Source organism: Bombus bifarius, unplaced genomic scaffold (assembly GCF_011952205.1).
Source record: "Bombus bifarius isolate JDL3187 unplaced genomic scaffold, Bbif_JDL3187 scf7180000007986, whole genome shotgun sequence".
NCBI classification, from domain to species: domain Eukaryota; kingdom Metazoa; phylum Arthropoda; class Insecta; order Hymenoptera; family Apidae; genus Bombus; species Bombus bifarius.
Genome location: NW_022884368.1, coordinates 128,347 through 145,221, shown reverse-complemented (window position 1 = coordinate 145,221; position 16,875 = coordinate 128,347). Strand labels below are relative to the sequence as shown.

The window sequence follows — 16,875 nt, the reverse complement described above, 5'->3', positions numbered from 1 at the left end:
TGTAAATATGTATGTTGGATGGAAAAAGTGAAGGAGGGAAAAAGAAAGAAAAAGGAACAAGAAACAAACGCGAAAAGACGAATCGATACGAAAGCATTTCCGTTTTTTATCTTTGGATCCTCGCTATGCGAAAGGAATTGATCAAAACAGAGCGAATCGCAGTAGCCGCTTCATCCGTTTGGAGATCCGAGGGTCGAATCGCGCGGTCGTTCTTTCTTTCACAAAGATTTCGCTTTCGAAATGCAGTCTAACATGTGACAATATATACAGTTTACTTATATTTGTCTATCCTTTAAAGCAGAATAACTTTTTTTTTTTAGATTCGATCAAACGATTTGCATCAGTTTATTAGATATGCGTAAAAAAATTATTCGAGCCAGTAATAAAAATTTACAAAATACGTTTTGTAGATTTATCTGAGTTACCTATACACGTTAAATATACTGTATATGTATACTGTATATCTGCTAAAAATTTCGTCAAAATCGATCGACGTTGCTATGAGTTGCAAACTGTTAAAAATGGTAAAAATGGTCAGTTTCTCGCGACCTTCGGCTTATAGATCTAAAGATTCTTACATCTTCCGATGCTTGTCGCTTTTTACTGTATCATCGATGTTTCGCAATGATTTCGATGAGATTTTCAGCATGTATACAGATAACTGATATAGTTATATAAATCTGCGAAACATATTTCTTAAATATTCATGACAGGCTCAGACAAGAAAGCTGTAAAAATCGACATTTATTATTTTGCCCGCCATCCCAATTGCAATTATCTCCAAATGTTTCTTCGCCTAGTAAAGTAATAGTTTAGTTTCTCGAAAAAGCTCGTCATTCGGTCCAATTTTGAAAAAGTTATTCCGTTTCAAAGGATGGACAAAAAGGATAAGTGTAAGTAACGGTATATTTATGGACATATATTACCGCGATCAAAAGGGAAAGGCTCTCGTAGATTGACCTAGTCGAGAAAAACGATCAGAGAATAATAGTTGCGCTTTGATGCTTGTTCCTTTCCTCCTCTTTCGACTGTCATTTCAAACTTAATCTTAAGATTAATCGAATCGATCAAGCGCAGAAGGAAAAAGGAGCGCGTTTACCATAGATTGCGAATATGACTGTACGAATGAGATTCTCGGTAAGCATATTTTTCGATAAATCGGCACCGATTTAGCAACTGTCACTACTGCTTCACATTCAGATTTCCTCTTTTCCACGAAAGACTAATCACAGAATCGGATAATTAATATCTTCGTACGCACGCGACTTGAAACCAAGAACCGATCCGAACGATTGTTATCATAGCGAGACTTTCATAGGGTAGTAAACAGTAGTGGCAATAAAATGGTAAGCTTAATGGACGAAACTCGCTCCAGTTGTGTATTCCTCTACGTCCAAGGAGTTGTTATCGATGAATCAAACGTGACTAACGACCAACCAGATGGTATTTTCTTCCCTGATTTTCCTGTTTTCTTTCAAAAACACTCCAATCGATTCATCGAACCTTTTACATTTATTTAACTTTTTATATAGCGTAACACGGTTACATGTACAAAACGCTTATCGCAATATTCTCCGAAGGCTATGAAACTCTTGCGAGTTTGGTACACGAGGCGATTCAACTTGCGACTTTTGCTTGTTCTGCTTGCTCTGAAAACAAAGGGGAGAAAAAAAAACCAAAGGAAAGAAGGGAAAAAGATGAAACAGGAAGAAAGAAAGAGAACGAAGAAGAATGGTTGATTCGGCGATAGTAGTGCGCGCGGTTGAGTTCGCGTTACGCTCGTTGGTGGTTACCGGAACGATATACGAGAATCGAGGGTAGGAAGCTCGGACGGGGTAGTACACGGATCCGTTTGATTGGTCGAGGAAAGTCTTTAGGGGTACCATGGGGTGGGGATGGGGATGAAAATGGGGGATGAAACAAGCGCCGTAAAGCCGCGGACTTATATAAACCGTGAAGAGCAGAGTCGTATTCGCAGAGCGGGATTCTCCGTCGTCGAAGAAACAATCTAGCTGAACAATCTATCTAAGAACAACTCTACCGGTGTTCGTTCGTTTATCGTATCCCGATAAGGTAAGTGCAACTACCTAGTGCAACATTAGCTTCTTCCTTTGTTCCTTCTTTTCTTCCCTTTTTTCTTCGATTGTTCGTTTTCGTTAACACGAGATTAAATACGCGTGCCCGTTTTGTCAACTGACTCTGCATACTTCCCTTTGGCCTTTCTTACACTTGTACGCGGCGTAAACGAATCTCAAAGTATACGGAAATTTTTAAAGTTTTCAACGAAAGAGAAGAACGAACGAGTTGTCCGAGTTACGAGAGAAAATAAACGTACGAATAACGAATTTTAACAGGAACCACAGTTCCGATGATCATTCACTCTATGAATATTTTCTATCCATATAAATCTTGTAATCATTTCATTGTGGAAACGACGCGTTTCTAAACCGAAGAAACTGCCAACTCCGTTGCGTTTAAATAGAATACGGTTTCCTGCTTTTAACAAATCTTTCGCATTTATAATTCCTACTCTCCTTTTTCTGTTTCACCTATTTTCCTTCTTGTATCTCCACTGTCTCCGACCACTATCCAACCATTGTTTCTCTTCTTCTCTGACATTTCTCGGGTTTTCCTACCGTTCGATTTTTATGCACGCTTCGAACCGAACTCGAAATTAGAATAAGTACGTGAGCGAATTCGCTAAGACGAAACCTCCACGTTGCAATGATTATCGAAATAAACTCACGGAGAAATATTCAGTTTCACATAATAAATTCTTTCAATGTTCGAATGAAAGTAATTCGCGACACGTCCGATCTATTCGTTTCACGATGCAAAAATTAAACGGTACGCCGACAGGTAATTTGACTTGTTGCTGCGTTCTTTTCGTCACATCGAGCCATTGCATTCGCGATAAACGTCTCTCCTTCTTCATAAAGAAATTAATAGACTGAAAAAAAAAAAACAATCGAGTTTATGGCAAATACGGGTATCGCGATATTTTCTCCAGTTCACAGCTGTTCGATTTGTCATTTACTTTCAAATAGCAATCTATACGATATTTCCACTTCTCGAATCTTAATTGGATAAGGAAGACGATACGCGCAGCTGTTCTTCGTGGTTGAATTTTCATGGCTGATCGAACGCGATTCACCCTGTTGCGAGTATACCGCGCTGCTTAGTCGTCGGAGAACGGAAAACAGAAAGGGGAAAGCGGAAAGCGGAAAATGAAAAGCGGAAATCGGAATACGGGGTATAACAGACAGAATTGCGAAATACGGGGCATGAAAGGTGGCAAAAAATAGAAAAAACGAAAGAGACGAAAGTAATTGCTACGATTCTTTTAATTTCTCGTTATCTGCACACCCCTTTATCTCGCTTCTTTTTTGATTTTCATTTTTCTCGAAATCCAATATTTTCTTTCGATTCTTCCCGGTTTAAACAAGTTCCAATACGGTGGATGGAATAGTTCTTTTAGAATCCCACAGAGAATTGTGATATTTAAACATTTGAAAATGTTTGTGTATTCGAGTATCGAGTTGTTCTTAACGAATGTAAGTACACGCGTGAAAACGTATCGTCAACATCAATTATCGGAAGCGCTGAATCCAATTATCCTGTGTTACGGCCATTCGGCACGCTGAAAGCAACTCGTGATTGCCTTCCAATAAAATACTAATTGAACGAACATCGATACTAAGAGAAATTGGAAAGCGTCGCTGTAATCTGAAGCGTGCCATAAACTTTCGGGTATTCGTTTCAATGAAAACACAATTTCCTTGGACCTTACAAGCTTCGAATAATCCCAATCACTGCTTACAAAAACATTTTAAGGACAAAAGACACACATATGTGTACATGTATGTGCATATATGTGTATGTAACGTTTCGCAAATGAACCTTTTTACTGTTACGATAGTATGCTGCTGTATGGAACTGTCTGTTGAGAATCGTAAGAATACGATGCAGAGACCTGCTCGAAAAGTTTGCCACGATCGCTCTTTCCTTCCTAGAATTTCTTCTTAGATTGTGGCTTGAATAGTTTGTTAGTCGCTATAGTCGCGGAGTGCGCCTACCTTTCTCTCTCCGGTAGTTTGAAAAAAGAAAAATAGTAAAGACTAAGGACTTTGATTTCTCTTCTCTTTCTCTTTCTTCTTTCTTCTTTCTTTTCCTTATTTCTCCGAATAGTTTATATTCACCGACACGTATAGACGTTCCAACTGGAGCTCTAACTGGAGTTCCAACTCGGGAAACGTATATTTTGATCAATTTCATCCTGATCGTTTCTTAACATGCACATGTATGCAACGGTGCGTTGAATGAATCGATTAATATTATACAATGAAACCACTTCACTTTCAGATTTGAAAAAATTTCGAGGATGCATCAAAGGATGGTATCGTTCTACATACTGTTGGTGGTTGCGGCTCTTTTCGTATCTTCGAACCTCTCGACGAATGCCGCGCCGTAAGTCTCTCATCTTTGGCAATCAATTTATTCACTTTTTCCTACAAATTTGCTTGGTCGATCGATCTTTCGTAGTATCGCTAGTCGAAATATATTGAGACGAAAACGGATGTATGATACGGCACGGAACTACGCTAGACAAGACGAGACGAGATGAAACAAGAGATACTGCAAAATGCGCGATTCATAGCAGGACAATATAGATAGAAACATGAATAAGCACAGTCGTATTATGTGTCTAAGAAACAGAGAAAAAGAGATACGCATATACAAGGTGAACGAAAGACGCATCTGGCAGTGTCAGAAAGTTTAACCCAGTTTCATTTGACGAGGTGTCGTTTAATGAGAGGAAACGGTTCTTCCGTCTATCTAAAAGTAAAGAGACTGCCATTGTTATGTCTTTTTGTTCCACTGTTACAGAGTATCGCGTATGCGTGTATAACCCAGAATGGAAAAGTTATAAATTCGATAGTTAAACGTCGTTAAATGAAATGAGAGTGCCGCGAACAATTTCAGCGAAAAAAGCTTGGCCGTGTACTCAATGAAAATCATTGTTAGCATTATGCAAAGTAAAGCTGTCAATGTTTCACAACTAGGCGCAAATGCTTTTGTTAAAAGACATTGACACTTTTACATTATAGACAACAAGGTTACTGGGAGGAAGATCCGGAAGCTCTAATGGAAATAATTAGTCGGCTTGGTCACACCATGATACGTAATCCAGAGCTTGAAAAGTGAGTGAAAAGTAACCATCTTTACAAAGTTAATACCAGTGCAATACATACATATTTGGCATTCATTGTCAAAGTTTCGCACTCTAATCACCATCCGTGGCTTCTTTTTACAGTAACAAACGGGGACTGGACTTAGGTTTGAGTCGCGGATTCAGCGGGTCTCAAGCTGCAAAACATTTGATGGGATTAGCAGCGGCGAATTACGCCGGAGGACCTGGCCGACGACGTCGTTCCGAACAACCCTAGATTCAGAAACGTACTGGTTCGCTTGATCAATCTCATTTCGACTTTAAGCTCTAACGTCATAAATGTTTACTTGCACGGGCTCGTTCGTTCGTTCGTTCTTTCGTTCCTTTTCTTGCCTTTGCCCCTGTTGTAAGGTGATTCTGCAACCCGACAAATTTTGGCTGCTTTAGCCCTTATCAATTAGTAAATCAATCTTGAGTCAAATCGATTTCTCTTTTAAATTATCGTTCGTGCGTGCAATCAATCATTTCTATCTCAGATCTCTCGCATATACGCGGTATACTGAAAATTTTTGTTCATGAAACATATTGTTCCTTCTTTTTCCTCGGTTTCTTTCTTCTTTAAAATTTAGAACATCAAGACAGTTAAATGTCGGTTACATTCTAGTCATTGTTCTAGTCATAAAGTTATTCCATTCATATTTACGTACCAGAGTGCGTATTCCTGCGTTTACAAGCATATATACGAACATGTGGAAAGAATAGTAAAATAATACGACAAACCTACCCATCGGCGATACGATATATATAACACAATCAAGCGTTAAAATAGAAACCATTAATAATTATTGGAAACGCACAAGTTTAAATGGTCAACTGTGAATTCTGTAATTTATCTTTCAGTCGCATGCGTTAAATTGTAGCCGATCGTGCATCTATTTTGCATTCATAAACTGATATCGATACCTGTCGTACATGCAGCTTAAATACTTGTACATTATGTCTATTTCGTTTCCAACTAATTACATACATCATATTGTATTTTCGAACGAATGCTATTCGACTATTAGCGTATCAATACGCTGTTTTATGTAAAATTAACGAAAATAAATCCAATACATATACCTTTCGTTTCTACATTACCTTTGCTATTATCTTTTCCTTATCCTTCCTCTTCTCTCTTCTCCCTTCTTTCTTTTATCATAAACAAAAGAATGCAAGGATTCCGTTAAATCAACCGGAAAAACTAGTGCAGAATGTAGACAAATAAAGTATTTACTAGGATCTTGAAACATTGCCATAGTAGTTACCTTTCACCCATTTTATTCAAAATATCCCCCTCCCTGATAGCGCATTTCCCACCATTTCGGTACACTTGTCGAGAACATAAGTATATTACACCATGACTGAGAATATCAAAATATCTTTTTTAATGAATACAAGCTTTAGACTTTTATGGGTCTATAAGCCACATTAACACTATATCAATAATATAACAACAATATCAAGTAAAAATACTGAGCTTAGAACTAAAAATCCGAGTGATTGCACAATTTGTAATACTAGACCTTAACCTAGTGCTCAGTCTTAGTTTTAAATCTAGCTTCATGTTACATCAAGAGTGTTGAATATTAACAATATAACAGCAATATCAAGGTATAAATATAGTTAACTTAGAACTAAAAATTCGAATAATTGCACAATCTGTAATATTTAATCTTAATCTAGTACTTAATCCTAATCTTTAATCTAGCATTCTCTTTTTAGTCTTTTTAATGTACATCTAGCTTCAGACTTATGTATTAGAAAATATCTGTACAATGGTAAGGTTTCAGTTAGGTAAAGCTTAGTACTCTTTGTTGTCTCTGAATTTTAACATAATTATTCTCGTTACATGGTGATATATGAAGCTTCTACAAATTTATCTATATCTTTGATGCTCTGTATCTTGGGTTCTTTAAGAAATATGTGGATTCTGTAGAGCAGAGTCCATCCGTTCTTTCTGTGATTTTGTATAAATTTTTATCTTTCATACCTGTGTAAGAAGCAGGCCCACAAGATACAAATTATTTCTTCGATGTGAGTGCTATAGTCACATCTTGAGTCTTGTAATATGCTAATCTTTGTCAAGGAGGCTGCCAGATTGTAGTGATACACTCTAGCTCTATTTACCCAAGCCAGTATTTTCTATTTACCCTAACCTGTGCCTTTTGATTTGTAGATTGATGTTTTGATATAGTTGTTGCGGAATGTAATTTTATCAACGTACCAATTAGATGACAGTATGGGCTCAAATCATTCCTCCAGAGCATGTCTTGCAAATATGCAAAAACATGTACATATCATAAAATCACACAGAATTTCCTCCATCAGTACCGACTGAACAAAATATAGATTAGAAATGGAGTCACACTATCACCTATTAATGGGCAAAGAATATGATGAGTTGTCACTTATAGATAAATATGAATATCTTATGACTACCATTATCTCATGACTACAACTATTGCAGGAAATAATTCCAGAAAAAAATTCCACAAAGACCAGGAATTCTATCAAATAGTGGGACTCTAATTGCAGCAGAGAGGTCAGGAAGAGAAAAGCATCCTTTAAAAAATAGACACACACTCTTCGTAATAAATTGGATCAACTACAAAAAACAAGCTGTAGTAACTAGAAAATTTCTCTTTATTTCTAAAAAGAAATAAAGAAAGACAAGGCTTCAGGGACTTTACAATAAATCACGATACCGGATTATATAATCGTGGTCTAAAATGTCGAAAACGACTCATATGATGTATCAACGATACGAGCGCGCTCTAGTGTTTATATGTCATGCGATCTTTATGATGGAATACATAGAAATCAGAACGAAGTACTGATACTGCTGATATGTTTACTTGTACCCCTACGCGCATTTAAAGAAACTGTACGTTGTTACAAGAAATTCTCTACTTATGTACGTAATTATGTATTTACTAATTGGAAGACATCGCGTGCGTTTCCGCCGAGCAATTGATTCCTATATTTCATCTTTGTATATCACTCATGTCTTTCAATAACGTTGTTTTCCTTTCTTCGTTCTTCTATACGTGCGCAGTGCACGCACACGTATCTTTTACGTATCATACGATATACGTATCATTTTTTCTTACATATCATAGATATATACAGAGCTAATGATAACAACAAACAGGACAAATGTCAACGAAATAAGATGAGTGTTCGCGTATCGATTTTTATTTTGATACTCACTCTCACTATCAGTTTTATACTGTTAGCTCCACAAAATTCCGTACGACAGGTGATATTTGTAAGTATATGTATTGTTTTCTAATACACACTTTTTATAATACAGTAACCGACATACCTTCCTCTTATGATTATTAATCTGTTAATGATTTGGCAGGTTTTTCGACATGGAGATCGTACTCCTACCGAAAGTTATCCAAACGATCCGTATCGGGATTATAAATGGCAAGGGGGCTGGGGAGCATTAACCAAGGTTTAACAAATTCCAAATCTGTTTTTTATAAATCGATGACCGTTTATTATTATTTATTATCATAAGTGGAATGTTATTGAAAATGCATGCTACCCGATGCATTGATATCACATAAATAAGTTTTCAATGTATACAAACATTATACATAATCATACAATTATTCGATCTCATGCACAGGAAGGTATGGTACGAATGTACAATATTGGTCAGTGGATTCGTAATGAATACGGCTCAATAATTGGCAACAAGTATGAGAGTGATTTGTCTTTGACTCAAAGTACTTACGCGGATCGGTGCATAATGTCTGCTCAAGTTTTACTAGCTGCTTTATATCCACCAAACACAGAGGAAATATTTGTGCCAGGATTAATGTGGCATCCTGTTCCTGTTCATTCCACTCCTAGACATTTGGATAAGGTATACGTATTGTACGCCAGCAAAATACTTTCGATATTAAAACAGATAGAGGAAGAAAGATAAACAACAATTACAATTTTCAGACGATTGTAGTTAAGGCTCCCTGTCCACGATTAGAGAAAGCTTTGAAAGAAGCGTACGCAAATGAATCTAAACATCCAGAATCTCCATCAGCCGAATATTTTCAAGAACTTTCCAATTATACCGCAAAAAATATCTCAACAATCACCGATGTTGAATTTTTGTACAATATTTTGGAAATCGAGGAACGTAATGGCTTAAAATTACCCGAATGGACAAACAAATACTACAATCAGCATATGCGTGAAATTGCAGCCCGTAGCTTAGCCATATTTACAAGCAATACATTACAACAACGACTTCGAGGAGGTACACATATATGAATATCTATATCTTAGAACAATTATGATCAAGAAACCATTCTTATCTTATTGTAGTTATTCGCCTATATAAACAATATTTTTTAGGCCCGTTACTGCAAGAAATTTTGGAGCGTTTACATGCTTTTAATGATGGTCAAGATACAAGACGAACGTATCTTTATTCTGCTCATGACATAACTCTCGTTAATTTATTAAGAACCATGGGATTCACGAATGAATACTTTAAACCTGATTACGGCTCGACGCTTATTTTCGAACTGCACGTTGCATCCAATTCTGCGGACACAGAACTGAAGGTATTATATATTTCCTACTGAAAAGAATCATTTCTAATCCAGTTAATATTTGTTTCGTCTAATCTATTTTCATATTTTCTTCCTTCCTCTTTTTTATATTTTCTTTTTATTCTTTTATAGTTAATGTATCTAAATGATACAGAAAAAATGACATTGTATCATATGAATATACCAAAGTGTGGCACCCCTTGTCGACTAAAAACCTTAACTAAATTATGGAAGGATGTGCTTCCTGAGAACTGGGACGATGAATGTCTACTCTTATGAGTCTCCTCCATTAATACACAAAATATATATCTATCTATCTATAATTGATTATACTCGATAATTTATCTTGCAAGAAAGAAACCAAAATTCTCGCTTCTCATATACGTCCGTGATAGTGATAACGCATATAGCCGTAAAACAAAGTATACTGTATCATGCGAATCAATTCTAATTCGAGCGAAGCTGGTTAAGATTACTAAATTGGCATAAAATCGTTTAACCAGGATGTGTCCGCGTTGCTTATGCAACGAGTGACACTGAATGTTTTGCATGTCTCGTTACGCAATACGAGAACGATTATTTCAAGCACTCTTTCCGTTGAATTCAAATACTCAAATGGAAGATATGCGTGAATGCATCAATTAAATGGCATCGAGATCGTACCGTATCGACCGATATACCTAGTAATCTTAGTATGTAAGTAATTACTTTTTTATTTCATGCACATATGCATATGTATCATTGAACAGTCGAATTTTCCCTACCTACTGGTCACTAATCACAGTTACTTTGCATATGTACGTCTACATGCTATTTTACAAATAAATAAATGGACACGCAATATTTTTATATTAATATTCAATTTGTAAATATGTACATATAATCCCATTGTTCTATTTATATATATGTATGTGACACGATATTATTTTTTATCAAATATCGCTGTTGGTACTATATTAAATCGAAAAATAATTCACAACAATGAAATGTTAACAATTATTTGAACAAAGTGGTTCGGAAAATAAATTATTAATTATTTGACTAGCAATGAAATTACGTTATTTTACATTAGCTTTTTTCTTTTTTATCTACAATTGTTTTCTTTTTTTATTGACAGATAAATAAGTGGATAAGAATCGAATAGATATAAACGCGCGCGCGTATGTGTGTGTATGTATGTATATATGTATGTATGTATGTATGTATGTATGTATGTATGTATGTATGTATGTATGTATGTATGTATGTATGTATGTATGTATGTATGTATGTATGTATGTATGTATGTATGTATGTATGTATGTATGTATGTATGTATGTATGTATGTATGTATGTTTGTATGTATGTATGTATGTATGTATGTATGTATGTATGTATGTATGTATGTATGTATGTATGTATGTATGTATGTATGTATGTATGTATGTATGTATGTATGTATGTATGTATGTATGTATGTATGTATGTATGTATGTATGTATGTATGTATGTAATGTATCATAGATGGAATATGACCGACCTCGACTAACAGTGACGCGTAACAGTGCGCTCATTTCGAGATAAAGCTAAACACATGCGTGACTCTTAATGTAGACAGAATGCGTATCTTTTACTTAGTACGCAACTTTACAGAAATACATACGTAAATCACTCATTGCCAAGAAAAGGATTCCTTACTTCTATAAAAGAGAAAGGCTCCAAATATCATACACTTTTAAATTCATTGATTGATACCTACTTGAAGTATTTTAATAAATGCCTATATATATTTATACCTATATTTTAATAAATATCTATTTTAAATATAAATTATTCTTTCAATTATACTTGAAATTTTCGATTGATAGTCTCCATATTATTTGCTCATCTTCATTTATATAATATATTCTCAATTTAATTAATTTCGAACGATTCAGGATAATTTGATCTGTTGAAATTGACTACTCTCAACTATATACATATATATATACATACATATATATATATATTCAGTAAATTTAATTATATACAATAATCATTGTAAATATTTGTATAACCTTTTTCCCATTTATCAAATCTATGTATTTATTGACAATAACTCTGTCGAAAAAGAAACATTTACCAAAAGAAAAGAACAAAGGTGCCACATATAAGAAATAGGAAAAGTAGAAAGAGGGAAAGATAGAAATATGTAAGAAAGAAAAAAGGATGAAAGAATAGAAAGGAACGCAGAGAAAAGAGAGGGATAATAAACTAGAGTACTAGAGAATGGAAGGAGGTATATAGTGATTGTGAGATGCGCAGTCGCGGTATCGATATAGAATTGTTCGCGACGTGGTCTGTTGAGTAGTCGCGCGTAATCGCCGGTTGTTTTCTTACAATTAACGTGTTCGAGCGATACACATTTCCTGTTTCGATCGATCATTTCGTGCTTCAGAAATAGAATTAAATTGTCAAGATTTTCGAGATTAAATTTTTTGTAGAACACTTAATACGTTGACAAGCAGTATTCTAGTTATTTCCAACACATACGTATAAATTACATATGGGCTGGTAAACGTCGTGCTGTCGTGCCGTATGATAGTGTCAGTGTTGAGCACGCCTGTCATTACTTGTGTGTTTTATTGAAATCAAAACAGGAGGTTAGATTTATTTCATGTCATTTTCTCAAATTTTCATCATTCTTTCACCTTTCCTTACTTATTTTCACTATAAGTATATATACGATACATATAATATAAATAGGAGAGAAGAAGAAGGATATTCGTAATTGTTATGTTAAAGTTGTGAATCAACATCAAATCTGTATTTAGATTATGATTTTGTTTGGCAAAGAAAAAACGATCGAAGTCATATGAACAATACATTCTTTAGTCATACGTGACTTTTTACAATAAAGATTATAATATATTGTTATATTTGCAGAACCATCTTTTGACTAATATACGAAATGTTTAGCTGGTTAAGCCGAGTAGAAAGCGGAAAACAGGATCTCTTTGAAAATGTTGCTGATGGCCTTAAAAAAATATACAAGTCTAAATTATTGCCACTTGAGCAGCATTACCAATTTCAAGATTTTCATTCGCCTCAACTTGATGATCCGGATTTTGATGCAAAACCCATGATCCTTTTGGTGGGTCAATACTCTACTGGAAAAACTACTTTCATCAAGTATTTGCTAGAACGAGACTTTCCTGGAATAAGAATCGGACCTGAACCAACAACAGATCGCTTCATTGCAGTTATGTACAATGAGAATGAGCGTGTGATCCCTGGAAATGCTTTAGTTGTTGATCCAAACAAGCAGTTTCGTCCTCTTTCCAAATTTGGGAATGCTTTTCTTAATAGATTTCAATGTTCTACTGTTGCGTCTCCTGTTCTGAAAGGCATATCTATAGTCGATACACCTGGTATCCTATCAGGCGAGAAACAAAGGGTATGGATTTCTGCAAACTTCTATTTGCAAATCAAGCTTGTATATTTAATTAAAAAACCAGTTTTTCTCATGTTAGGTTGACAGAGGTTATGATTTTACTGGTGTTATGGAATGGTTTGCTGAACGAGTAGACAGGATCATTCTACTGTTTGACGCACATAAGCTTGACATCTCTGATGAATTCAGAAGATTAATCGAAGCATTACGCGGTCATGATGATAAAATTAGAATTGTACTGAATAAAGCTGATATGATCGATCATCAACAACTCATGAGAGTATATGGAGCATTGATGTGGTCCTTGGGAAAAGTTTTACAAACTCCTGAAGTAGCTAGGGTATATATTGGTTCATTTTGGGATCAGCCTTTAAGATATGATGTAAATAAACGGTGAGTTATCTTTATTTTCTCATGTTTTTACTTTATACGAATACTACATTATCTGCTATGTTATTGCAACATAAGCATTTTTTACTTATTATACAAAGCCATTATATGGTTTACACTTTGTGTTATAAAAACTTGTATAGCTCTGTATCTTTTATCATTTCACATTTTTTTCTTTCCTTTCTTTTTAGGCTATTTGAAGATGAGGAACAAGATTTATTCAAAGATATGCAATCGTTACCTAGAAACGCTGCACTTAGAAAGCTCAACGACTTGATTAAACGTGCACGGTTAGCAAAGGTAAGGAAACAAAAATTACAGCCTATTGATTACCGTACCCTATTACTAATCGATCGATATCGGCTGTAGTGTTTGAACGAACGATAAAATCTAACGATATGTTGACTTATAGGTGCATGCTTATATAATCAGTGCTTTAAGAAAAGATATGCCTAGTGTGTTCGGTAAAGATACCAAAAAGAAAGAACTTATCAAAAATTTGGGCCAAATTTATGATCAAATACAAAGGGAACAACAAATTTCACCTGGTGACTTTCCAGATTTGAAAAAGATGCAAGAGTCCTTAGCTCACCATGATTTTAGTAAATTTAACACTTTGAAGCCTAAACTCTTAGAAGTGGTTGATAATATGCTGGTTAAAGATATTGCCCAACTCATGAGTATGATCCCTCATGAAGAAATTGGTACAACATCAGATTCACTTGTTAAAGGTATCTTTCCATATTTATGTACTTTGTCTTTGTTACAGATATATGACTCACAAAAATATATACTGGACTAGAAGACAAATACATAAACGTTTATAATCTATTTATTAATTTTTTAAGTTAGTATGATCTAATTATTTTTCAGTAAATAAACGGTTTTCTGAAACCATTCCATTCAGTATGACTAAACGTTAACGTTGACTTTTTATATTTATTCATCATATTTTTTCATTTTCCACATACTATTTTAGAAGAAAATAAGATTCTATGAAAATCAAATTTTACGAAGTTGCATGATATTTTGTATGATAGGCGGTGCATTCGAAGGCGTGGAAGATCAAGTGAGTCCATTCGGATATAAACGAGGTGAGGGTATCGATGCTGGCGCAGGTGAACCAGAATGGATTGTCAACAAGGAAAGATATAAATACAATTTAATGTTTGAAAAACTCGGTCCATGTGATGGAAAAATCACAGGAGCAGGTAAATTCTTATTACATGTAATGTATTAACTCTTATGCTTAAACTCAACTAGACTTCCTTCCGATTATATGACGCTTTTGTTTTAAGCAAAATAGTTGAAGCTTGAAGCAATATAAATTATTTTCGTATTATATGATATTCTTACCTTTTTCTTATTTTCTATTATTAATAATATCCATTTGGAATCACATTTTCAGCGGCAAAATCGGAGATGGTAAAATCAAAATTACCAAACAATGTACTTGGCAGAATTTGGAAGTTATCTGATATCGACAAAGATGGATTTTTGGACTCCGAAGAATTTGCTTTAGCAATGCATTTGATTCATGTAAAACTCGAAGGTTACGACCTACCTGCAGAATTACCAGATCATTTGGTACCACCATCGAAGCGAGATACATAATTTAGCTTCAGTATTGTATTCATCTTTTGTGTCAGTTTACTAATATGTTTGATGTACATATGTTTGGTACATATCTGATGCGCACATTATACGACTATATTTATTAATTCGCTAACACAGCATCGCCAAACACATCAATCAATGTTGCTATAATATATTTCTTAAATATTCGAAAGAGTACGCAATATTCACGTATTTTATTTCAATAAATATCTTTATATCACATTCGGGTATGCATGATTTTTGTCTAATTAAAATGTGAAAATGTCAGAGACAAAATAAAAAAATACTGACAGTTTTTATTATAAAAAGGAAAAAGCAACATAACAAATCAGTTTTCTTTAATTTATAATACAAGTTATCTTTCACAAATTGTCTATTCGGTATTCTCAAAATATACTACGTACCCTTTCGAGCTAAGCTTTCTATGTTTAAAACATTTGGATTTTTAATAATCTTTCAAATCTAAATTATATTTATATTCTTCTTTTACTTCTTTTAATGTCACGTCAAAAATTAACGTTAGGTTACTATGCAATAAAACGTTACAATAATTTGGATATATTCAACAAACTACATATAAACACTCAACGAGTGAACGAACGAACGAATGAATGAATGAATGTGTATTTGTACACGCGTGTGTAATATATTTGTCTCCTGTTCGAATACAGTTGTTGATAACAATATTATTGTTATTGTTATTATTACTATTGTTATTATCATTATCTTTAAAGAAAATGTGCTTAAGTTCATTGCCGCTCTATATATATATATATATATATATATATATATATATATATATATATATTACATATAATAACATATATTATATATAATATATAAATAATCAACTTTAATTTTCTAAATATATATAGAACAGGAAAAATGTATAAGAATACAGATTATGTATTTCCTAATCATATAGCTACGCGTAAAAAAAGTACGCGATAAAGCAAATGCAATATTTATTTAACAAACATGTTAATCTGTAATCAAACACAAACTCGAGTACTATTCTATAGTGTAAACACAAAGTTCCATGAAAAGGAAGCGTGAGATATGTAACAATGAAACATATATACTTAGAAAAATGTATAATATTGAATCATTTTATACACGTTTCGACGTTTCACTTATTCTTCACTTGTGCAATATGTGCTTTCGGTAAAAATTACAGATTTTAATATAAATGTAATATCATTATGTGCAATCGAACAATAATATAAGTATATTATATTTTTAAAAGGAGAAAGTATTTAAATAAATTTTTTAATAGATCATATTTAAGTAATTTGACGGTGTAACATGAGAAACAGTAATATTTCGAGAAATTAAATAATGTTCTTTGTTAGCACTGCCACCGCGTTTAATACATCTTTTTCTGTAGTATTTAAAAGAAATATTTTCATCCGATATCTTTCTTGTACTTTACAACAAAATGATATTAATGGAAAGAAAATTATTTTTTATAATATTCTGCATGACAAAATAAATATGTATAATCGACTAAAAATATCCGAAGCGTTCTTTTCTGAATAATATATGTATATGAGAAAGTAAACATTATGGTGACTAACAACGAGAAATGCATTAAATAAAATAATATTATTTTTCACGAAATATAATTAACACGATGACTACCCATTGCTTATATGTACTTATATATTCCTGGCCAGTT

At 33.9% G+C, this 16,875-nt stretch overlaps 2 protein-coding genes and 2 long non-coding RNA genes across 4 annotated transcripts; 2 read left to right on the top strand and 2 right to left on the bottom strand.

Moving 5' to 3' along the window:
- Positions 1 to 1,926: 1,926 nt before the first annotated feature.
- On the top strand, positions 1,927 to 6,289 carry LOC117204972 (diuretic hormone class 2). Its single transcript, XM_033442919.1, has 4 exons — positions 1,927 to 2,073; positions 4,363 to 4,467; positions 5,109 to 5,201; positions 5,315 to 6,289. Exons 2-4 carry the CDS (start codon positions 4,382 to 4,384, stop codon positions 5,445 to 5,447), a joined length of 312 nt encoding a protein of 103 aa, XP_033298810.1. The 5' UTR covers positions 1,927 to 2,073; positions 4,363 to 4,381; the 3' UTR covers positions 5,448 to 6,289.
- LOC117204975 lies at positions 3,327 to 5,341 on the bottom strand. Its single transcript, XR_004487165.1, has 2 exons — positions 5,253 to 5,341; positions 3,327 to 4,508 (listed from the first exon to the last, which is right to left on the bottom strand). It is a non-coding gene; the product is annotated as an uncharacterized LOC117204975 (long non-coding RNA).
- Positions 6,290 to 6,879: 590 nt separating the features above from the next.
- LOC117204974 lies at positions 6,880 to 7,727 on the bottom strand. Its single transcript, XR_004487164.1, has 2 exons — positions 7,437 to 7,727; positions 6,880 to 7,368 (listed from the first exon to the last, which is right to left on the bottom strand). It is a non-coding gene; the product is annotated as an uncharacterized LOC117204974 (long non-coding RNA).
- Positions 7,728 to 7,982: 255 nt separating this feature from the next.
- Positions 7,983 to 15,883, top strand: LOC117205083 (EH domain-containing protein 3). Its single transcript, XM_033443161.1, has 12 exons — positions 7,983 to 8,126; positions 8,577 to 8,672; positions 8,850 to 9,089; positions 9,173 to 9,479; positions 9,578 to 9,789; positions 9,910 to 10,053; positions 12,696 to 13,193; positions 13,270 to 13,583; positions 13,772 to 13,880; positions 13,993 to 14,311; positions 14,621 to 14,791; positions 14,989 to 15,883. The coding sequence occupies exons 1-12, from the start codon at positions 7,998 to 8,000 to the stop codon at positions 15,192 to 15,194; spliced, it is 2,745 nt and encodes a 914-aa protein (XP_033299052.1). The 5' UTR covers positions 7,983 to 7,997; the 3' UTR covers positions 15,195 to 15,883.
- The last annotated feature ends 992 nt before the right edge of the window (positions 15,884 to 16,875 follow it).

Bases quoted from the DNA above. Each gene is read 5' to 3' on its own strand.
- LOC117205083 (XM_033443161.1), top strand. From the start codon at position 7,998: ATGTCATGCGATCTTTATGATGGAATACATAGAAATCAGAACGAAGTA. The intron at 9,480-9,577 runs GTACACATATAT...AATATTTTTTAG, and splicing joins ACAACAACGACTTCGAGGAG to GCCCGTTACTGCAAGAAATT. The intron at 13,881-13,992 runs GTAAGGAAACAA...GTTGACTTATAG, and splicing joins AACGTGCACGGTTAGCAAAG to GTGCATGCTTATATAATCAG.
- LOC117204972 (XM_033442919.1), top strand. From the start codon at position 4,382: ATGCATCAAAGGATGGTATCGTTCTACATACTGTTGGTGGTTGCGGCT. The intron at 4,468-5,108 runs GTAAGTCTCTCA...TTTACATTATAG, and splicing joins CTCTCGACGAATGCCGCGCC to ACAACAAGGTTACTGGGAGG. The intron at 5,202-5,314 runs GTGAGTGAAAAG...TTCTTTTTACAG, and splicing joins CGTAATCCAGAGCTTGAAAA to TAACAAACGGGGACTGGACT.